At 39.1% G+C, this 24,847-nt stretch overlaps 1 protein-coding gene across 2 annotated transcripts in view; it reads right to left on the bottom strand.

Annotated features, from left to right (window-relative positions):
• Positions 1-909: 909 nt before the first annotated feature.
• The window catches only part of MBD2 (methyl-CpG binding domain protein 2), a 60,024-nt gene continuing 36,086 nt past the window's right edge, over positions 910-24,847 (bottom strand). The window contains exons 4-7 of one of the 2 annotated variants that reach the window (XM_081079074.1): positions 11,163-11,253; positions 9,707-9,884; positions 5,623-5,761; positions 910-4,587 (exon numbers count right to left, since the gene is read on the bottom strand). In XM_081079074.1, coding sequence (XP_080935200.1) covers positions 5,635-5,761; positions 9,707-9,884; positions 11,163-11,253 — 396 coding nt within the window. In that variant the 3' untranslated portion in view covers positions 910-4,587; positions 5,623-5,634. The remainder of the gene's footprint in view (positions 4,588-5,622; positions 5,762-9,706; positions 9,885-11,162; positions 11,254-24,847) is intronic. The other variant, XR_013995312.1, reaches the window with a different exon arrangement.

The following is a 24,847-nucleotide window of genomic DNA, read 5'->3' as shown; positions in this document are numbered from 1 at the left end:
CATATAAGCTATCAGGCCACAGTTACACTGTACTTTATAAACCCAACTGTGTTGTTGTGTCACAGAAAGGCAGCTTGAGATCTGAGTAGGGAAGAGCTGTGGAAGTTTGCATGGGGTTCTGGAAACAGAAGACCTCTCCATTCAAATTCCCCTCTCTGCACCGTCCTGGCTCGAGTAAGTCTGGTTCTTAGATTCCTCAACTCTTAAATGGGGCTAAGAACAAACACGTGCATACACATGCTCATGAGTAGGCTAAAATTCACACATGACATTGATGGAGGTAAAAGTGTTCTGTAAATTATAAAATGCTGTACGAATGAAAGGAAGGAAAACCATTTGTCCTCCTGGCATAAGAACAAAAGGCAAATATTTGATGAAGTGACTTACATGTGCCCTTCTAGAGAAGTCAGTGTGTAACTTAGAATTCCACTGCAGACCCTTTGAGCTGTGACTAACAGCCCGCGGCGGCAAGTCCCCATTCCTCAGCCGTCGCGCCAATTCCTCAGCCGTCCCTAGCTAATCCCGTCGAGTGACGTAAATGTCCCAGCTGTGGACTTCGCAGAAGCCACCGAAGTATATTTTGCACAGGGGTCACATCTGCATCCCAGAAGTGAAAGTGCACAGGATGGAGGGGCTACGCCCGCCCGGGCAGAGGCCTGGAGACTCTGGCCTCAGATCTAGTGTGGCCTCCACGTGATTCTGTGGAATACCCTCTCAGTCCTTCCAGTCCACTGGACGTGCCGGCAGAAGGAGCAACGGTCTCAGTAGCAAGCCTAAGGAGTACCACTGGATAAGCTCTGAGAGCTTTGGGGCCCTACGTCCAGCCTGAAGTCACTTGTGTCCGGGAAACACAGGTCAGAGACACCCTTCCTGAATCAAGTCACGGAAGATGACTTACACAAACATTTTGAAAGCTTCAAAATTTATTGCTGTACATTTTCACATAGCATTTACTATGGAAATACTAATAGTGCAAATATTTATTTTGGACTTTGTAGCACTGGAGAGATCACAAAGCTTTTGGTTATCTTTTGCAGTCATTTATGAAGATCTATGTTATTCAACTTATTTTAAAAATTCAAACAAGCAATCTTGTCTTCAAAAAAAGGTTCCATAATGCTTTCTAGATCTCCTTTCTAAAACAAAAAAGACCCTGGAAGCCACCAGGGACATTTCCTTTCCTTGATAAAACACACATCTTGCAACACTTTTCCAACTGCAAGACTCTGTTCATTCACAAATTCAATCAACAAATATTTATTGACAAACTGTTACGTGCCAGGCACTGTGCTATGTTCTGAGGACATTAGAAAGAAAAGATAACCATCTCTGCTTTCACGGTGCTTACAGTCTCAAAGTAAAAACAGACATGCAAAAAAATGTACAATACAATAAAGTGCTTCCGTGGAGGTATTTACAAAGTGCAGGGGGAACTTGGAAGAGGGGGAAAAGAACATCTGCCTGGAGAAATCCGGGACAGCTTCACGGAGGAGGCAGCCACGAGCTAAGACTTGCCCGATGACTGGGACTTTGCCATGTAGACAGGCAGGCAAAGGGAATGACAGGTGCAAAGACGGAGAGGCCCGAGGGGTACTTTGAAGGAGTGGGTTATGCAGTTTTTCTTGAGCTGAAGGTGCAATGGGGAGAGTGGCAGGATGAGCTAGACAAACAGGCAGGCAGGTATCAGATCCTGAAGAGGCTTCTGATCATTCTTCCATTTATTCAACAAACAATTAATGAGTGTGTACTATGTGCCAGACACTAGTGCTAGGTGCCAGGGTTAAAACAGGGACTGAGATACACACCCTTGCTCTCAGGGAGCTTACATTCTAGTAGAGATAGACAAAAAGTCAACAAATAAATAAAATACAGGATGTAGAAGATCTCTACAAAGGAAATAAACAAGATGCTGAGGCAGCAAATAAGCATTATGGGGAGAGGGGTAGAGAGTATTTAGAGTTATCAACAAATGCCTCTTGGAAATGACATCAAGTGACACCTGCTGGGACCAGAATAATAATGTGCTCCAATGGGAGCACCCACTATGAGCCAGGCACTGTACTAACACCTTACAAACAGTATCTCATTTTGTGCTCACGACAACTCTATGAGGTAGGTATTATTATTATTCCTGTCACTGATGAGGAGCAAATGCAAGATTACGTGACCTAACAAGTCACACAAGTGGCAAACCAGGGTTCAAACACAGGTTCTCTTCATTTCAAAGTGCTTGCTCTTAAAAATTATTCTAAACTGTATATACAGACGAGTGAGGAGTTTTGAGCAGGGAAGTGGTACAGTCACATTGGCTTTGAGGGCCATTTTGATGACTATGTGGAGGAGAAAAAGGATGAAGAGAGAAGCTGAAAGGAATGGGGACAGGTAAAAAACCTTTTCTAAAGGAATCCCCTGGAAGTCCAGACGAGAGGAAAGGAGGTTGTATGAAGGCAGTGGCTGCAGGAATGGAAAAGAAATGTAGATGTGAGAAGGGAGGTTACTCGTTCTAGCAGAATTGATGGGATGTGGGCTAGAGAGGCATCTGGGATCACTCCTGGGCTTCTTCCCTGGGCAACTGGATCGGATGACTTGCTTTTACCCAAGTTAGGGAATGCAAGATAGTGGTAGTCTCTGGAGATAAAATGATGAATTTTGGACGTGTCCTGCGGGTATACTGGGAACACCTGGACTAATGGGATGGTCTCCAGTTGGACACCATGTAATGGCTTTCATACCTGTTCTCTACCCTGAGCAAAGTATGTTAAGAACAAAAATCAAAGTTTTGTAGGTGTGTACATTGTGTTTTTGCTTTTACAAAAGCCGTGTATAAAAGCACATGTATCTTGGTTGGATTGCTTTGTAAAAACAACATACGAAAGAACACCAAGATGAAGTTCCCTCACGTCTGATTACAAACGAAGAACCAAGGACTGAGGGGAGGCTAAGGAAAGCCTTAGGACACCATTCGAACTAGTCATGCCAGTGCTTAGAAAGAAATCACATTAACCTCCCACTGCCACCCCAGTGGGGACAGAGCAGACCCTCTATGCCAACGGTCTGCCCAGAGCCTGTAAGTAACCCTGCTCATCCACCAGCAGGACTGTTCCCAGGACCCTGGGAGCCTACAGTCCAGAAATCAAGGGTGAATGTAAATCAGGAATTCCAGGAAAGGGTGATTTATGTAATTTGGCATGAGGTCCAGAGAGACAGCAGCTCGAACCTAGCCAGCTACATACTGCTTTCACTATTTTCTCTTTGTTCCCGTCCTCGGGGAATGGAAGGGTGCTGGGGGCTGTGGTAATGAAACACACAGGTGCTCCAACAATTGGTCACACCTTGGACCACACCATTTAGAGGTCTAATTTTTAAAAGAACTCAGTTAAGAAGGAGTACATAAAACCTTCCTATAGATATTTTTTCTATATTTCTCAAAATGTGCTTAAATTTACTTATAACCACTCCCTCCTTTTCTTGGCATCAGACTAACTGAAGTATGTTTTGATTTTTAAAACTCATTAATAATACTACGCCAGTTTTAGTAATTAGATATCAAGGAATTTAAGTGGTAATGAAGTTGCACTTATGAGTCTTAACAGAAAAAAAAACAAAAAAATAATCAAACTGTTAATACTCTGGAGGCTGGGTACTGACTAGTGAGGTGCTACAATCTGGCTCATTAAGCAATTCTGCCTAGAAAGCTGCCTCTTTCTGTGGCCAAGGGTCTGACCTGCCCGTTCGTAAACTAGTGGACATTAGAAAACGCACAATGATCTTAAAAAAACAAAAACAAACCACGGACTTCGAGTAACACCTGAAAAGTACTTGTGTACCTAATTTATGCCCAAGGGAAGAAAATGCCTTATTTTTACAGACTAACAAAAAGTATTAGTCACAGCCTAGGGGGGGAAAAAATTACACATGCTACATGTCAACTTAAGAATTCTGGTGACAGCACAATTCTCATGATATCTGGAGGCCTATTGCAAATGTATAAATATTTCCTACCACCTCCATTTCAAATCTAAGGCCCAGGGATCACAGCTGCATGGAAATCAGGGATCCTCAGGAGGGGCTGTTTACTGTGTGTGTTCTTTAACAGAAAGAATTCCAATCAATCTGTGAATATAATCATTTATTTGTCTTTACAGTGATGATGGAAGAATGTACAGTTGTCCTCTTTCAATAAAGTATAAAAAAATCTGTTTATATACAGTGAAGTCAATAATCTTTAATTGGGACGTTTATTTGGTACTCCTGATCCGTTCATATTAAAATTGTGGGGGAAACAAATATTTCATGTAAGTGCTACATTTCCAGTAGATTGCACCTGGCATCCAAAGCTCAGCTTCACCTTACGGGTCCTGTATGATATTACAAAAGACTAATTTTAAGTCCTAGGACTCAAAATAAACATCATTTTTTTGAATAATAGATATATACATCAAAAATACATCTAAAAAGGCATTGGTTAGTGCTATTAAAAAGCTCTATGTGCTCGGGTACATTTTTTTTCTTACAGGTAAAACCCAGTGGAAACGTTTTTGTTCAATTCTAGGAATTTACTCTTGGGGAAAGTCAGCCGAAAGTCACCTGTAAGGAAAAACAAACAAACTTAAGTAATTCAGTGATGTCTCAGGTGAGATCAGCAAAACTTGAAAAAGTATTACAGTGAGAGGCTGAATTTCACATAAAGCCACATTTTTAAAGCCTTGATTAGCATTCAGTCACTGCACTTCGTACATAAAAGGTGCTCAACACAGTATATCCCTCATCGTTCAGAATCAGAGTAAATGTCACCTCCTCAGGGAGACTTTGTTGACCCTTCTCATCTCATTAGCTCCCCCTGCCGATAGCCCTCGCAACACCAAAATTTTTCTGAACACCGCTGGTGATCAGTTATGTGAGCATTTTTTTAACACAACTATACTCTAAGGTTTTGTAAGCGTATGGACTGTCCACCACTGTGTCCTCAGGACCCAGCACTGAATGCAAGGATGACTATTGGATGAGGTAAATGTCCCCAAACTGCAAGGGATGGGGAGGAAGGGTGCAAAGCCAACTAGAGTTAGAACTCTCTAACTCACTCTGCTCATTCCCTCTCCCAACCCCCATACACACACCCTACCCTCAGTTTTGGCTTCAAAGGACACAAGTAAATAATGAGCTATGGATGGTAGAAAGCAAGACAAGGCCTGCCGAAACAAAGCAGGATAGGAGGTTTGGAAGCCAGAGGCCACATCTTGGAGACTGGAGTGGATTCATCTCAAGAGAACATACACCCAACGGAAAAGAGACCAGGAAACTCATGTGAGTTTAGGGTAGGATTAAAATTCGTGTTTTTTAAGGGAAATTATTTATGATAATTTCAAATGTCCTCATGCTCCCTGCATCAAGTCTACACTAGAGAGAACCTAGAAAAAGAGCTAGATTTTGCCTACTTTGTGGTCATAGTTTTAAAGAGGGGACAGCAGATCTCCAGAAAGCTAGTGGGGTTGAGATGATAGGTGCCTTCATTTCGTGTCTGCAGAGACGCCTTCACCTTCCCTGCTGAGGCAGGCTACCCACGGCAAGGGCAGGAAAAGAAAACACCTTACGTTCCAGGTCTCTCTATGGGGGTTAGTTTACCTGGTCATCTTGTTAAGCTTCATCTCCACTGTCCATTTCAATATCCATCTCTTCTGTATCAGCAGCCCGTGACAAGATGTCTGCCATCAGTGCTTCTTCCAATTTCTTACGCACTTGTTGTACGCGCTCTTCCTGTTTCCTTGTTCACAGAATAAAAAGATGCCGGTCATTTGGCAAGTCATGGAAATATATGAAACTGCTACTGAAGTTCATCTGTACTTCAAAATCATGGACGTTCCTGAGAAAAACACACTTCCTTCTCATTAGACTTCGCAAAAGCTGCTTCTACACTCACAAAACCAAATCACACTGATGAGCCTTGCCAAAAGCAGGTATCCTTCGCCTCACAGAGAATTCTGGTAGGAGTAGATTTATTTCAGTGACCTTTCTGGCAATGAGTCATTGTGAAGAAGCCAAGACCACATGATCCTACACATTGAGGAGAGAAACTTAAAAGCTTCTCTTCAAATGAGATGAGCTGAGTAGGTCAAGAACATGCCATGAATTTCTCTGTGTCTTGGGGACTGCAACGGGGCCTCAAAAATAACTCCAAGATAGAAACAAAGATTCTAAATCATTAGATGGAAAACAAAGCCCAAGAAGAAAGACTACTGGCATGCACTTTATGTTTAAAAAGCAGAACATATTTGAGTAGTTCCCAGACAGGGCACAAGAGGGATTCCTAAAATAGTTCTAGCAAGCAGAAGGGTAAATAGAAAGTCACGTCCAGAGCCACACGGAGAGGCAAAGGTTGAAGACATACAGAAGAAGGGAGAAGACTGGTAAGTAAAAGTCTTAGAAAAACAAGAATGGGAGAGAGGCAAAGGCACAGGTGGGAGAGTTAGCTCTGACTAGCAAACAGGAACAATCACTTCCTGGGACCAGAGGAAAGGTGGTCAGGACGATGTCAAGTGGGGAATGGAGCAGCCCAATGACGAGATGTGACAAGGAATACTGAGAACTCTACTGAAAAAAGAAGTGATTTTCTCCATCACAAACTGAGGAAGACAAATTACAGCACTGCCCAAACCTGGGAAAGCATGAGTAGAGAAGCAATGTTCCAGAAGACTCCAAGATTCCCAAGTATTCACTCCTTGAGTACTCAACCAGTTGGAAAGTTATGTTTATATATTCCCACCTACGTTTCTCTTTATCTCATGAGACTACGTCCAAGGCAGCAAAGTTAACAGATTGTGCAGCCACCAAAGCATTACATGTCATCTTTATTAAACTCTAAAAACAGCACAAAGAGTTCAGAGGGATAGAACTGCACTTTTTTAATGAATTTTCAAAAAGAGGGAGGCTGTCGGTAAGCCTTAGCTCCATAGCCTCTGTCATATTAAAAGAAACTGGAGTTCAACAGATTTTCATGTGCAGCAAGGTCAAGGAGTATACTTTGTTTATTTCTTATATAGTTAGTTTTGCCTCTGGCTCAGTGACTCAAGATTTATGACAAATGACAGATTGGTCTCACTGGCAGTCTCTCACTCCTAATAATAGAGTATGAGAATCTGCACAACTGCCCTGGAGTATTCCCATGAGGAGAACAAAGAAAATGGCGCGAACGGTGCTTCCGGCTGGAGAAGCATATCTCTGACTCTAACATTTGCCACTGATTCGCCTTCATCTTGAGCCTTACTTCCCACATTTATAAAAGCTGAAATTAAGCCATCTGACCACTGGAGTAGGCAGAATTCTAACACAGTCCCCAAGACGCACCCCTGTCCGAGCCCTGTATGCACTCCTTGTAGAACTCCCTCCACTTCAGGGCAAACAGAATGTGTAAATGCGATGGACTATCACTGCATAATTAGGTTATGAGCCAACTGACCTTGAGTTAATCAAGAGATTATTGGAGAGGGGCTGACCCAGTAAGAAGAGCCCGTGAAAGGTGCTGGCCCTTCCTGACAGAAGCTGGAGAAGGAATATGGAGGGAGCCACAGGATAAGGAACTGCCCTCAGCCTCTAACTGCTGGGAACAGCCCCCATCCCACAGCCACCAAGAGAACAAGGTCCTCAGTCCTACAACTATAAGGAAATGAATTCTGCAACAACCGTCGGAGCGTAAAAGAGGACCCCCAGCTCCAGAAGGAAATGCGGTCCAGCTGACACTTTGATTTCAGGCATGTGAGGCACAGGCATATAGAAGCCACTCCTGCCTGGCCCAGACTTCTGACCTGTGCAACTGTGAGCTGTAAGTGGGTGTTGTTTTAAGTTGCTACATTTCTGAGAATTTGTTAGCCAGCATTAAGAAAACAAACATACTCACAGATGAAAATATTATCAAATATGTTGAAAAAATATATACTTAATGTTGAGATCTTTAACTGAAGGTTTCATATAAACAGAATATTGGCTACACGATTGGAGAACGGGTAACAATTCCATTTGCAGTACTTTATTTGGAACGGGTACTGATTCAACAAGAAATGTTTGCTTAATAATTTCTGTTATGACAATTAAATCAAATGGAAAATTTATTAGATGAGTTTACCCTAAAAGGAAGTCATCCAGATCTGGCTTTGAGATAGTTTTTCCTCTATGATCAGAAGATCTGGTGTTGAAGCCACCAACCTTCCCATGACACCACTCAGAAGCTCAGGCAACACCCGTAATGACCTGATGAAATCCTGCTGATTACTCATTCCAAGACAGAAAGGAACTTGTCTCCTGAGTAATTTCCTTCCTCAGGGGTAAGAATAATCCAAAAAACCTAGTTGATTCCTCTCCTTAATTTTATATTTTGTTTTTCTTTAAAAAATAATGCTGATCATAAACGCCATGTAATCGAAGCATCTGGATGCAACTTTGAACCACTGTACATCTTTGTAAAAGGAACTACAGTACTTTCAAATCCAGGAAGGACTTTCCCATTATAAACCTAGCTAGACTCATACATTAAAAAAACATTCGCATGCCGTAAAGATGCTGTATTATAGAATTGTACACTTGAAACCTGTATCATTTTATTAATCAGTGTCACCCTAATAAATTTAATAAAATTAATAAAAATAGGTGGGGAAAAAAGAAAAAGAAGAAAAAACATTCTAATGTCACCTTCTATGGATTTAAAATACAAAAATAAAGCATTTTAAAATTATGATTCAAAAGTGCCATCTGCTGGTTTTGCCTAGGAATAATACCCCAGCAAAGCTTTCTGACTGATGTTCAAAGGAAAGAAATGCTGAAGTATATACACACTGTCCTATTTTTAAAGAAAATACAGTATGCTATACCATGATTATAAAGTAATGATACAAAAGTTCATAAATCCCATATAAGAATTTATTTGAGGTGTTAATAATGGTAATAGTTTTGCTTTTCCTGAGCAATGGTTTGCTTATGCTTTCTGGGCATTATCAATCTGAGTTGGATGCTTTCCTTTCACTATTTGCTGCTAAAAACCTAATTTGTGGTCCAGGCTTAGAAAGAGTAAAAAACGTTAACAGATGCAGCTCGTGTCATCTCCTCATTCCCAGCTCTGTTTTATTGCTTTACCCTTTCTTTTACCTTTCCATTTGCTTGTGGTGCGTGCGTGCGAGTGTTTTTGGAGCCACCTTAAATCTTTCCTTGAAACAAGGTGAAGTAGAGATAAATAAATCTCTAAATTGAGCTTAAGTGAGGTAAACATAATCAAGGTAAGTAAATTGAACTGTGAAGACACAACTGAGCTTAACACAACATGGCTATGATCTGCTTTAAAGAGAGACTGGCTTGCAGACAAACCAATGCAGGAAGCAATCACAAAAGGCAAAACAGAATGAAAGAGGTTCTTCAGAGCAGAACGGAGGAAACGCAAACTGCCAAGAGACCACAGAAATGATAATGCAAGAGCACAACGGATCCGTCCTTTGCACATGATTCTGATGACACCCCTTATACACTGCACTTCTACTTTTTTCAAGCATGTATTTGTTTTAAATGTCCTGTATCACCTTCCATTACTTGCACGAAAGCTCTGTATATATAATACATAAAACATTCCGACTGATTCATCACTGACTAGATGTGCCACTAAACCTAATAGGCAATATAAAATTTTCAAATGTAAACATGTGTTTGAAGTTACATCAAACTGCCTTACCTAATGTCTTCATCGGTGACAATGAAAGCTTTGCAGAGGGGTTGAGATGTGTTAAGCCAAACAGCGGGGTTCTTTTCCACAGCAGGGGAGACTTGCCCTGTGATGGGTGCAGAGCTTGTGTGCAAAGCACTAGCAACAGCAGATAACAGAGTCTCATCATTACTACCTGGACCAACTCCTGCAATCAGAAATATGGACTTGTTAAAGGAAAAATCTGGACGTGCCAAGCAAACCTTATGTAACCTAAAACAACTGCTATTTTAATGTTCATTTGAGATCATACATTTAAAACTGACATAAGCCAAAGCAGCAAAGGACTACATTGTATCTACTTAATAGTTATTACACACACACCAAAGAATTAACATTAAAGAAACAGTAACAAAATAGCGGAGCATTTCAATAAAACTTTAACACAACTTTAAAAATACATTTTCCTATGTACTAAACTTTTTAAAAGTTGGCTACTACATTTCCTCAAGCAAGGTCAATCATTTTAATGATGTAAGTCCCTTCTAAGGTCGTATTATACTCAAGCATCCCTGTTAATGAATTTTTAAGAATGCTGGAATACTTTCTTTTACAGCTTTTAACATGAATTTTAAGCAATACACTTGTCTTCTTTGTTTTGGAACTTCAAAGGCAAAGCCAATGTAAGCACGCTGTACCTGCAGCTTTCACAGCTTTTTCAAATACCTCACAAACTATCCAAGCTAATAGATTTAGTAATTGTACATTCTGACTACTCTAAGGAGACGGACCCCATGGCTACATTTAAATGCACTGCTTCAACTCCTACACTTGTTAAACCAGTTAAAGCAAACATTTCCAAGGACACAGAGGGATGAAACAATCTGCTAACCATGAATTGTGAGGATTTTTAAGCAATCCACAATCTAGCAAGATTTAGAAGCTGAACTTCTCATACTCAAAAAATAACGCTTGTCTATAACTTGGAATTAACATATGATATGACAAGCACACTAGCAGCCCAGATCCCACGTGCTGCTGTGACTGGACAGAGGGGCACTTCTTCCCACTGCTATTTGCAGCAGGGGTTTGTGGAGGGTAGAGGAAGAAGGAGAGCTGTTAGCTGTTCTTTAGATGAAAGGAGGAGAGAAAGATCAAGTGCTGGGGCCAGACATGCTGTGAGCAGGAAGCTTAGGAAATTCCGCCACTCACCTGCATTGGGCTAACTGGGTTAATTAGTGTGATGAACCTTAGCTAAAGCCAGCATCTTTACACAGAAGAAAATCTTAGTACACCGCCCTGAAGCATTCCTGCAACACACAAGCTTTTCGTGTGCATTTCCCCTAGGTTCACTAAAACACAAGAGGTTTAGTGAAAGGCATTCCATCCCCCCAAGAAAGACCTCGTCTCAATCACTTCCGACTCCACAGCACCTAACATGGAGCCGGGCACACAGCAGGCACTGCACAACTGAACTCAGTAGTACCTTGAAGACCTTTAGGTAGTTCCATGGTTTTTATAATTTGTTCTGTTACATCTGATGCACTAAGTCCTTGTAGCCTCTTCTCCCAGAAAAGCTGTAAGGCAAAACATCACCGTTAATAGGTACATTCTTGGAACAAGAAAGTAGAGCATCGATGCTGCTGAATGATGAAATTGAAATTATTGCAACAATTTCCTAATTTCCCCACTTGTTCCTTACAAAAAGCTAAAGGATAATTCCAAACATGAATTACTTTAACACATCATAATTCTTTTCAAATGATATTACTCAAAAAATGTTTTCTTGTTTTATGCAACCTATCCACTCGTTACATAAAGTACCATAGAGATTGTTATGTACTATGTACTATATACAGTTCTTTATAAGGTATCTTCTGGAAAATGTAACTTAAACATTTTTAAAGATTCATTTGGCATGAAAATGTAACATTATAATTTATCAGGGAAAAGAAAACAAATTATAAGGTATAATACCCCTTTATCTAGTATCATTAAGAGCTCCTCCACCTTTGCGATTTTTCCAAAACGTTTTCCAAGAAGTTTAGCCCTACAGCATATTTTAAGGAACAGGGGGCCATGTCTTTAAGGAAACTTTTCTAAAATGCCTTACATACTTCCTTGCTCTGGAAACAGATGCCACATTCATGAGTGACCTTCTCCCTGCTGCACAGAGCCTGGGTCACCTTAGTCACTCAGTGGCCCAGGTCATCACTTTGCGCATCAGTGAGCACACGGAAGCTCTTCATATCCTACAGGGCTACTGAGGACGCCATTGCTTATCTAAATCCTAAGTGGTCCAAGACTTGATATCCTTTCTACACTTTATTCTCTCACCTACTGGCTATTACTTCTCACTACAATCATTCATCCATTCGGCATGTATTTATTGAGCTCCTACTGTGTGTTGTGCTCGCCCTGGGGATGCAACAATAGATAAGACAGGCAGTGCCTTTGTTCTCAAGCCTGCCTCTCTCTCCTAGTCTGGTTCGTGTCTACTACACCCGCAAAAAAACAGATAAAGGAGTTCCTTAGGACTCTGTATATCTGTCTTTAATACTGGAAACCGGAGGCCTGTTACATAATAGGTACTGAAAAAGCGTTTGTGCGGATGACTGACTATGGGAGTAACTAGACTTAGAATGAGATCTTGAAGGGACACACAAACCCAAGCTCTGGATGTATGACCTTAGACAAGTTTTATAACCTCAGAAAGCTTCAATTTCGTCTTCTATAAACTATGGCAGCAATGACTATTACATAAGATTATTGAGGGAATTAAATAAGGCAATATATATAAAGTACTTGCCACAGAGTAGGCATAAGGTTTACTATATTTACTTTCAGCAAATTTTGATTTATGGATATGGGAAAGGTATCAGATAATTGCCCTCCAGACAAACGAAAAGGTACAGTAAAATAATTGTAGTTATAGCAGAATAGTAACATGTTGCATTTGTAATAACCTCAATGCTACCACCAAGAGTAACCTGCAACAGAATGCCCTCACTCTCCTTTGAAGATCTTACATCTCCTTACAAATAACATCACCAGCTGAATGTGTGGTCAACATATATGAGGACATGCCTACGTTAACCATCATGTGTCAAAAATGGTTAGGTGAATGTGATAATTGATGATGTGATGAGTGTCCCAAGAAACCCAGACTGCTTTCTATTTCCTCTTTGGGGGAATAACATCACTTATGCTTTGAATATCACAACTATAGAAAAAGACAAGGAAAACAAAAGCCAGTTAATTCCTAATGAAAACTTACTGAGAGGAACCAGTGAGTATGAGACTAACAAATACTTTTACAATGAAATTATACAGACATAATCTAATTTGCAAAAAACCAAATCAACACTACTGAAAAAACAAAGAATGGAAATTATGAACAGATATGCTTAATAATACTTTACATCTAAAAATTCCAATACTAAACATCGGAAGTAAAATTTTTTAACATTCTATCATTTTTAATTCGTAATTTTAAAATTCCTATGAATTTGAAGGAAAATGATGAAAAAGTTGACGAAGGAAAATTTTGCAAAATAAATCTTGGCTTGAGAAATGAATGTACGGCTCTAGATTACAACTCCTAGTACTGCCACATGTCATCAGATAGCCCTCAACTAAATCGGAAGTTGAATCTGATACGCATGGATGACCTCTTTGTAAATGAAATGCTTACGCCGTGAACACGGAGATACAATGACTTCTGTATGTATATATGTGTATGTGTGCAAATATATATCCCTCCCACCCCCCAGAGGAGGTGGGGGAAGTGGGAAAGGTCAGAGAAGGAAACGGTTGGTTTGAAAAAAGACAACATTTACCTGGTGAAGGGTCTCACCACTGCCCTCTCCATCCTTTCCACCACTCATTCAAAGCTAATACGCTCACCTCACTTTCATGAGAATTGAAACCTTGAGCTAAATGTCTGTTTATACCTCAGTGTGTTCCTAACTCACCTTCTCTACATTCATCTTGTCAGGTTCCTACCTGTTTGGTTTTATTTGTTTTGGGGAAGGGAGATTCTTTGCATTTTAAAGTATTTTTAAAATGTACATAGAGTAGGTACGATGCCAACTCTTTTACACACGACATGGTTCCGTTTAAATGACATTCTGAAAAAGAATGAACTACAGGGATGGTTGCCAGCGGTCAGGGGTAGAGGGAGGGTCTGACTACAAAGGGTCAGTCAGCACAAGGGAATTCTCTGGGGAGCTAGAATTGTACTGGTTTTTAAAAACACAAACTTGATCTAGCTGATGCAAATACCATTTTCTGCCCTCCCACCCCTCCCCACCCCAAGCCAATTCCTCAAGGAAAGATCAGTATGTACCACCTCCATTCCCCTAGGCCCTTTTCCAGGAATTTTCACTCAGTTTACTCTAGAAGGCAGTCAGCTCCTCTCGGCAAATTCAATGACCTTTTCTCATTGGGGGTGGGAGTGGACGTAAAGGGGGTCTTCCTCTGCCTGAATTTAACATTTCCTTATCTGCTCATTTAGGAATTCCATGTTTTTACTAGGTGATTAACTGTAGTCATCTGCAGTTCTTCCTATTGCACTATGCACTACTTTTCCCAACCCCTCGAAGTCTACAGACAAAAATACTGAAAAGGCAAGTCTCCTTAAATTTGGAAGGGGTCCCCCTCTATGATAGCTACCATGGCTCCCCTACCACACTTTCATGAACATGATTGCTTTCAACAATCCTAACCCGCCTGCTGAAGATCTGACTTCACCTGCCAAATCAGTGATTTCCTCAGCTTAACCCTGCTGCCTGGGGTCAAAATAATCAATGTAATAATCAATGTAATAATTTTAAGGGGCAATGATTTCATGTTCGCAGAAACTCCCGCAATGCGCTGTCACCCTCAGTTACTACATCCTTTTCTAACCCCCACTAATCAGACCCTCTGGGTGCCTCTAATATCTTGCTCTTTGTCACCCTCCTGTATGTAAGACAACTGGATGGCTTCCCGTGTGCATCACTGCCTATGGCCAATGGTCTGGGCACCACCCTCCCCAGTAAACCAGTCGATGGAGAAGAACAGAATGGGATTAAAGTGTATCTGAAACCACAACAGTGCCTAAAACATCAGTGACCGAGGCAGTAGAGCTTGGCAGTGCATCTCTAGCTCTTTGCTCCTCACAGGGATGCAGGAGGAACCTCTGTGACATCAGTGGAGGTACAGCACATGTATTGTGTCTGTTTTAGAGTCCCAGAGGACAAACATGGTGGTGCGTTACGAAAGCTGCTTCTTTAGCGAGATGATCAAATCTGCTTCCTGGAAGTAAAACCAACCCAGAATACAACTGCAGCATTTTCTTTCCTTCATTGCTGTGGATTTAACTGGGACTTTGGGGGATTTGGTCAACTTGCCTGACCAAGGATACCCAAGAAATCACTTGCATATGAGTCACACTAACAATGGAGTGAAGGCATGAAACAGGACAGAGGCAGTCATTTCCAAAGCGAATATAACTAAAGGCGTTTGAATAGTTTTCTATTAGAATACTGTTTTAGCTTAAGTATGCTAACATCTATTTCTTATGAACCCACTGAAAAGCATCTAGGTCAAATATACCAGTATTATTTTCATCCACCATTATATTTAATTTAAAAAGCATTGAAGTGTCTGTGTGAATTAAAAAAAAAAATTCACTGATGAGAAAAAGAAACTGACCTTCTATGTATGTATAAGCATGACCTCAACTTGTGAGTCAACTCAGAGGGTAGGAAGATATAACTTCTGAGTAGCAGAGTGAATGGAATTGGGCTTCAGAGTCACACCGACCTTGTTCCAATCCTTTCTTTGTCACTTACTAGCTTTATAAAGTTGCACAAGTAACTTATCCTCTCTCAGTATCAGTTTGGGGCCTTATGGAATGGGACGATAAAAACAATCTCAAAGGGACATGGAAACTTACCAATACTTGAACATGTCCAGTGGAGAGAAAGTATCATTTTACTATTCATGTTCACTCATGGCTTAGCACACTGCTGATCCTATAATAGCACTTAATAAGTAGTTGGTAGTCTTATTAAAATTAATAAATATAAATGAAACAAAAAAAAAATCAACTCTGAAAGGTGGGTATTCACCAATGAAGACTGAGCATGTGGCTACAAATCGGCCCTTCCCTCCCAGATTTTCAGCTGGGGTTTTCTTGCTGCTACAAGAAGCTTATAACTCTTCCACTGCCTCTTCTCACCTGAGCCAGACTGCCTCTCACCTAGGGCCAAAGATTGGAAGAATCGTACTAAGCAGGATCGGCTAGGTAATTTGTAGGGCTCAGTACAAAATGAAACTGTGAGGCCCCTTGTTCAAAAAGAAGTAAGAATTTCATGATGGCGACCATGGAGAACTGAGCCAGGCACCGGGCCTGCGCCAGGCGCTCAGGTTGCAGTGGTGAAGCGCGCAGTGCTGGTGATAAGCACAGTGCAGCCGTGGGAAGGGGGAGACCGGTCCTGTGCCATGCAGCAGGACTTTGGGAAATGCTGGGATATAATGGGAGTCTGTGAATTTCATAAAAGAAGGAGGGCAAGAGAAAATAGTTCTGGCTGGATCTATGCACAAAAGAACGGTCCCTTCGTTCCTCCTTAAAATAACCCAAGGATTTTTTCTTCGCTCCTGTCATTCCTCACTTGGAGTGAGGGCCGCTGAAAGGATTGCTGCCCAGGCTCTGCACAGTGGAGCAGTATGGGTAAGGAGGGAGGGAAGCCCACGGGATGAGGAAACCCAACGGGGAAGAATGGACTGGAGCCTAGAGAAGCATCAGAACTTTGTTCTATTTAAAGTCCAGTGGATAACATGGAGGGCATTTAATTAAGACTTCCTGAAACTGTAATTTTCTTGTTATTTTTACCCCCTCTATTTCCATGTTGTGATGACAGTGAAGCCCTTAGACAAACCTCAAAAGGGCTCTGAGCATTTTTCAAGAATAGAAGGTAGAAGAGAATCAGGGAACACAAACCACATTTCTGTTTTGCAGTGAAGCAAGAAGGGAAAAAAGAAAAAAACTTGAAGCAGCAGCTAGAGCCCAGAGCAGAGTTTCTCGATCTTGGCGTTACTGACATTTGGGGTTGGTAATTCTTTGTTGTGGATGTTCAGCAGCATCCTCGGCCTACCAGTAGCACTACCCCAGTAGTGACAACCAAAAATGGTCTCTGGACATTGCCAAGTTTCCCCCAGGTTTGGGGGCAGACGGGGTGGGAGACAAAAATCAGGTCTGCCTGAGAACCACTGGTCCAGAGAAAAAGAGGAGAGTAGGATGTTTACAACAGCAGGGGCCCAGATCTCGTAGCAGAAAAAGAAGGGAGACCCCTCTGTTGGCATAGCCATCACTGCAGCCAGCTCCTTTCTCAACTCACAAGCATCTCTGTCCCACCTCCTCATTCCTGGCCCTAAGTGATTTGGAGCTGGGTGCCTCTTTGTCACTGCCAAACAATTAAAGGGAGAGTAAGATAAAGCAGAAGTGGGAGAAACATTTACCTTAGGAGTTGACATTTAACACACTTCCTGATAGAAACATGGTTATCAACAGTAATTATTTTTAATAATTCAGACACACTTTAGATTCAGTGGTCTTTGATGGGCTGGTCTGGGATGCTAGAACCATTTATATCGTTTCTATTGGAAGATGTAGAGTTCCAAACGACTGGGATATGACATTTTATAGCCCACCCTGTAAGCTAGAAGGCATCTCTCTGTTCATACAGATTTTAAAAGCTCTCCGAAACCACCACAGAATCAGAGCACATAAGCAGGTACAAACCTGTCACTGCTATTGATAAAGGAAGGCACAGCTTCTTTCAGAATGACTTTAGGATGTCCAAGTGTAGGTACAGCAACAAAACGGATACACTGATGTTGAACATGTGAATCTCCATAAACGCTTAGTCTGCAGCTATCAGTAGGGCCTGGCCAACTCTAAACTAAAAGCCAGATAAAAAACATCTCACCAAACTGAGCCACACAAAAACTTACTTATGTTAGCCTTCATATATTAAAATGCATCTTCTCTCATCTTTTGAAATTCTAATGTCTGTTTGAAAAAAAATAAACTGATTATATAAAACACACTGAAATTTCAATAACAGAACTAAATAAAGTTCATGTAAAACTCCTACGTATTTGAACTCCTATTTCTTATTGTTTGTTTTTAATACCATAGGCTGAATATTAAGCTCCTCAGCCAAGAAGCCTGTAATAATCAACTCTATGGCTGATTAGGAAAACCAGGAGCTCAAGCCTAGCGGCCCTGAGCTCTTCAAATTTCCTCCTGCCACATCAGGCCTCCCCTGAACCATTTTCCCCTCCTGATCGCCTGTCTCCACACCGGAAGCATCCTGCTGATTTTCTAAGATTATCTCTGCACTTGGTTCTCTGTCACTTGTCTCCTGTCTCCTCCTGACGAGTCTCATCAATTTGAACGACTTCTCGGCTCACATTTTCCCTTTTCCCCCTTACTCTCTTGAGGCGCCTTCCCCTGAAGTGGCAGATACACCGCAAACACCAATAACCTAAAAACTGTCTTTCTTCACATGACTTCTCCTTCACACCACCCCTGTCTTCCTCCTTTCACTAGGAGAGAAGCTTTCCATTTCCTCACCTTCTTTGCATCCTTTTCCTTCGAACCTAGACTCTGTTCCTACTACCGTGTTTCCCCCAAAATAAGACCTAGCCAGACAATCAGCTCTAATGCATCTTTTGGAGCAAAAATGAATATAAGATCCAGTCTTATTTTACTATAAGACTGGGTATAATATAATATAACATAACATAATACAATATAATACCGGGTAATATAATATAAGACCGGGTCTTATATTCATTTTTGCTCCAAAAGACACATTAGAGCTCATTGTCTGGCTAGGTCTTATTTTCGGGGAAACAGGGGACTACATTAACACTGACCTGCCAAGAAGGGCACAGTAACCTTCTAATTACCGAATCCAATTCCTGATTTAAGCCTCCTTTGTTCTCCATCACTGTTACAATCGCCGGCTGTCAAAAGACTTATGAAAGTCTGCCTTTTATGAGGGTTCTCTGTATGTTTCTGTATTTTCTACTACTATTAAGCAACAAATTGCAACTTCTAACAGTAATTGTCAAAGAAATAAGGCTATTAGCATTTTCTCTAATGAAAACAACATTCAAAACGCCTAAGATGTGATATACCTCTAAAGCAGGTGAAGACAAAAGTGTTAATACTTTGTAAAAGAGAAGAACCAAAGTTACCTTTAAAATCTCACCATTTTAAGAGTTTTAATCAGCACAGACTCATCCCTGTCAAGAGCAGGATGCCAGACACATGGCTGGCACTCAAATGTTTGTGGGGTGAATATGCAGCTAAGTATAGGGGGTAGAGGGAAGCAGAAAGAACAATGGTGTAGGAGCTAAATGCTTCAATCCCGACTCAACCATTAAATGCTGTGCTGTCTTAGGCAAGTCACTTCATCCCTTGGGATGTATTTCACTGGGAAAATAGAAATACTATTATAATAATAACTGCCTTATCTGTCTCAGAAGGTTATCAAAACACTGATAAAAATGAGAAAAGTCTTCGAAAATACAGATTTTTTTCTTGTTGAATTGCTCAAAATACTTTCGAAAGTTAGGATTTCATAAATTCAATGAATATCTTACCTTTTGAAGGCTTTTGCTGAATCTAATCAAAGAACAAAGGATCTGCTTATGTATTTGTAGACTAAGGCAAAACCCAGAAAATGTGCAGTTCATATTCACTGACTCATGAAAAGCTAAATATGTCAGACACTGAGTGAGGGCTACACAGAGGGATGATGTCTCTTACCCAGAAGGAATTCGCCGTCCAGTTTATAAACTGCTCTATTTTAAATCAACCCCATATGATATCTGAGCTGTCTCATTTTAGTTAGCAAAAAACAACTTAACTTAAATATCACAGTCTTCAAACATCCAAAGTCAACCATGAGCTACCCCCTTATTTTGTGAGAGTGGCCTGGGAAGAAAGGGCTAGACGATGACAAGAAAATTATTATGTAAACCAAGGAAAGACTTGATTCATGTGGCTGTGCAAAACTCCAGTAAGATCTCTTGTTAGGGCAAAAGATAACATTTTGGGCTACAGAGGATGGAAAAACGAAGCGAAAGGCAAAAAAGAGAAGAGGAGAGTGGGGAAGCAGGAACCATCTGTAGCAGCTGCTTGTCTAAATTTTGTCATACTACTGAATTCACACGAAGTGGGCAGGTAATACTTGTCAGTGACTCCAAAGATACCATTACCATAAGATGATCGTGGAATGTGGACTAAAAGTACTCATTCATGATGCCTGTACGTTTTCCATGTGCTCCTTCCACAGAAAAAGTTATAATAACTTTCTTATTAATACATAAGTCCATGCAGGGATTTAAGTATGCTCTTTCCTTTCCCTTATTTGTCACATTTCCACACACTTGGAGTTATTTGTTCAGTGTCTATATTGAAGGGTTTTATGAGGACAGGGTACATATCTGACTTGTGTGTTTATATAGTAGCTGTAATATAATCAGCAATATATGCTGTTGAATAAATGAATTAATGATTTCAAAATCCACTCAACTGCAGGAACTTTGATCTTTAGTAAGAGCTATCATTATTTATCAAAAGAGATGCCCTTCAGAAAAGCTTCCTTGAAACTAATTTCAATAATGTAAATTAATTATTCATTTTTTATAGTGGAACATCAATAGATATTATTTCCTTTTTAATATTGATAAATCAGGAAATAGAAGAATATACATACTATTTAAAATTTGACATTAAGCAACCACTAGAACTAAAATCAGGTTACAAATGCTCAAAATTATTCTTAGGATGAATTTAAAGAGAAAACCCACACTATAGAATAAAAATAGAAATACCAGAAAATGACAATAAAATATTAAAAACAATATAAAAAAACAATGACAGACTCAAGACCAAACATATCTGTAATACCAATAAATGTAATGGGAAACTCATCTATAAAAGAAAAAACAGACCCTCAGATCAAATGGGAAAAAAACCCAACTGTGTGTTTTACGTATGAAACGTATCTAAAAATAAAGGGACTCAGAAAGCTGGAAAAAAAAACACACAGAAAAGAGCAAAGAAATAGCAAGCCAATATAGACATTAAGAAAACAAAGATCTCAATATTACTAAGATTACTTCAATGCAATAAACGTCAAATAAGACAAAGCATAACCCATTATAATTAACTAACTTCTATGAAATAAACGTTATTTTAACAAATTTGATGATAAAATTAGTGTTTGGATTTCAACGGGCGAAAATGCATGCAACTTGTGAAGAAAGCTCTCCCTAATACTTCTTTCCATCTTTCATCAATATACTACCAAAAGCGGAGAAAAGAAGATAGGTATCAAAACAGATACTAAAAATATTAAAAAATAGTACCAGAAAATATTATGAACTTTATACCACTAAATATGAAAATTATGATATGCACATATTCCTAGAAAAAGATGTTCTCAAAACTGGTATAAAAAGAAATATAAAATATGAATACTCATCCATGTAACTTTTTTAAAAAGTTGAATCTGTAATTTCAAGCTTTCCCACTTAAAAAAAAAAAGAAAACCTTAGGCTGAGATGGCTTCATAATAATTCTTCCAAACATTTAAAGAAAGTACTAATCTGACACAAACTCTTCCAGAGAATGCTAAAAGAGGGATCACCTCCCAGCTTATTTTACAAGGCCAACAAAACTTTGATAATAAAGCTGGAGAAGATTACGAGAAAAGAAAAATGCAAGTCTCTCTCTCATTAATATAAAAGCAAAAAATCTAAAACAAAGTAACAGCAAACCTAAATAGCTATAACAATGACAATATATCATGACCATTTTGGGCTTCATCCAGTAATTCAAGGTTTGTTTCACTCTCAAAAAAAAAAAATCAGGCAAGGCAATTCACCACATAAACTTATCACAGTAATTCACTGTATTAACAGAATAAAGAATAAAAATCATTTTATCATTTAAGTAGGTAGAAGAAAAGAACCTGATAAAATTCAATACCCATTCATAAAAAATATTCTTAGTAAACTTTGAATAAAAGTGCATTTCTGTAATCCGACAAAGGGTACTCATAAAAAATACCCACAGCACACATCATATTTAATGAAGAAAATTTAAAAACGTTCTCTGGTATCACAAATGAAACAAGGATATCTGTTATTACTTCTATTCAAGATTGTATTGGAAGTCCGAACCAGTGAAATAAGACAAGGAAAAAAAATAAAAGGTTTAAGGATCAACAAGAAAGAAATAAAATTCATTTGCAGGTGACATGTTTGTTCATGTATAAAGTTAAGGAGACTCACTCATTATTTAATAAGTGAATTTAGGAAGATAACTGAATACACAGTCAATATACAAAATCAACATATATATTTGCAACAAATAAAAAATTTTAAATTCAATGCAATCACTTAGAGAAGCATCAAAAAACATCAACTATTTAGAAATCAATTAAAGATGTGTACAAGCTCTAGACTGAAAACTATAAAATATTCAAGGAAGGATATATAAGATTCATGAATTACAAGACTATTGTTAATTCTCTCCCAAATTAATCTATAGATATAAACCCTAGCAGGTTTTGGAGAAGACTGGACAAGCTGAATCTAAAGTTTATATGGAAATGCAAATAGCCAGGACTAACCAAGATAATTCTGAACCAAACATAACAAAGCTGCCAAACTTACATTAACAGATATCAAGACTTTTTATAAAAATATAGTTATTAAGACAATGTGGTATGGGGAAAGAATAAACAAACAGACCAATGAAACAGAACAGAGTGTAGAAACAGATTTATGTGTACAGACGAAAGAAATCGAACAGGAAGTCCAAAAAACTGACTTTCACAGAACTGTCACACTTTCACATTTGACGTTTAACATTCTCACATGACATTTCACATATGACAGGAAGTGACAGTGCAAAGTAACAGAAAAAGAACGGTCTTTTCATTAAATGGTGCTGGGTCAATTAAATATCCACATGGGAAAAAATAAATCTACCTCACATCATACACAAAAGTCAATTCCTGATGGCTTGTAGACCTAAATGCAAAAGTAAAACAAAGCTTTCAGAAGACAGGGGAATGTACCGATAACCTTGGAGTAAGCAAAAACTTCTTAAAAGTGTCACAGGAATACAAAGGGAGACTGATAAATTAAAGCATATTTTTTCACTTTTTATAAATCTGTATTGTGAAGTATTACATACAGAAAACTGTAAAAACAAAACAAAAACAAGCATATAGCTCACAAAGTAAACACACTCACGTAAGTACCACCCAGATCAAGAAACTGAATGTTACTAGGATCCCCCGTACCCTCCCAGGCCCTATCCCACTTCCCAGCTCACTCGAAAGTATGAACTTACATTTATCCAAGACATCATTCAGAGTGTAAGGTAAGCCACAAACTGGGAGAAGACATTTGAGATGTGTGTGTGTGTGTCTGTAACAAACAAACTAAGGCACAAAAGACTTGAAGAGGCACTTCACATATAAGGATGCTATTGGCCAATAAACATGTAAACAGTGCTCAATATCATTAGTTACCAAGAAAACACAAAACTATAACGAAATGCCCTAAAACACATACCAAAATGTTTAAAATTTTAAAGACTGACAATACCAAGTGTTGACCAGGATTTGAAGAAACTGTATACCACCAATAGAAGTGTAACTTCATATAGCTACTTTGGAAAACTATTTGATATTATGTAATAAAGCTGAACATATTATATACTCTATGACCCAGCAATTCTACTGCTAGGTATAAACGCAAAACTAAAAACATACAGTAGAATATTCATTTAAACAATATCCATAAAAGCCAATAAGAAAGAACCTAAAATAAACAACAAGAAAACAGTTAATGCAGGGAACAGAGAAACGCTAAATGTCAAACAAATAAGAAATATACCTATAATTAATATATTCAAGAGTAAGAATAGAAGTTGTATCCATAAAACAAGAACAGTAAAATTTTATATATAAAAGCCAAGACAGAGCTGCTGGAAATTAAACATATGATCACAATTAAAAATTCAAAAAAGGACTAAAAGTTAAAATCAAGAAAATAACCCAGAAAGTAAAAAGACAACAGTGATAATGAGACTGAAAATGTACAAGTAGAAATAGGAAAATTCGAAGGTGGCAATACCCAACCTACACAAAGGGAAAATAGAAAATCGTAAATATACTAAGAACTTTCAGAGAAAAAAAAAAAACTGTAAAAGAGGAACACAGATTCAGCATGGTTTTGGATTTCTCTTCAGCAACCTTGAAGTTAAGAGAACAATGAAACAATGTCCTCAAGAAGCCAGGGAAAACGACGTTCAATCTAGGATTACATATCCAGACAGACTTAATTGTGTCCAAGTGGAATGAAGTTATTTCTCATGTGCAGGTTTTCAAAAACTTTACCTCCCTTTATATTTTATTAGAAAGCTACTGGAGGATTTACAAATTGAGACTATATGCGAAGACAGAAATCCAGAAACGTAGAAACACTGCAGAGCTACAGCCACCCAGCAGAACCAGAGGATGGACCTAGACTGAAGGGGAGCAGAGGTGACGCCAGAAAAACACAAGAATGAACACCACGGACTTCAGCATAAGGAAAACATTACTGATGGGCATCAATGAGGCAGAAAAACGCATTAGGGAATGCTAACTATAATTTGAAATAACACCTAGCATACAATTCTTAAGATTAATAATAACAATAAAGCATTATAACAGCAATTCTGATGATGACGATAGGGCATGAATTGCCCTACTGATGAATATTTTCTATTATAATATAAACCCTGACTATTTAACCTATTTAACTAAAAATGTGAGACAACTATGTTGAACACATGAGAGCAGAGGGAAAGAATTATGTACTCATCTACCACTGTGGGAAGTCAAGAAATAACGTCTAAAATTAACAAATAAACAAACAGCATAATAAATACATTATTCAGAAATACAGAGGTAATTATAAAGAGATAACAAGAATTGAGAATAAATGCTTCTGGAAATGGGACTAACAGACATAAAAGTAGGAACTATTGTTTTGAAACAATAGTTTTTTAGTATTTTTTAATTCTATATTCCTATGTGACTT

The sequence above is a fragment of the Rhinolophus hipposideros genome (genome assembly GCF_964194185.1).
Source record: "Rhinolophus hipposideros genome assembly, chromosome: 17".
Taxonomy (NCBI): Eukaryota; Metazoa; Chordata; class Mammalia; order Chiroptera; family Rhinolophidae; genus Rhinolophus; species Rhinolophus hipposideros.
The sequence above is the reverse complement of the archived record's forward strand: the minus strand, read 5'-3'. Positions and strand labels throughout refer to the sequence as shown.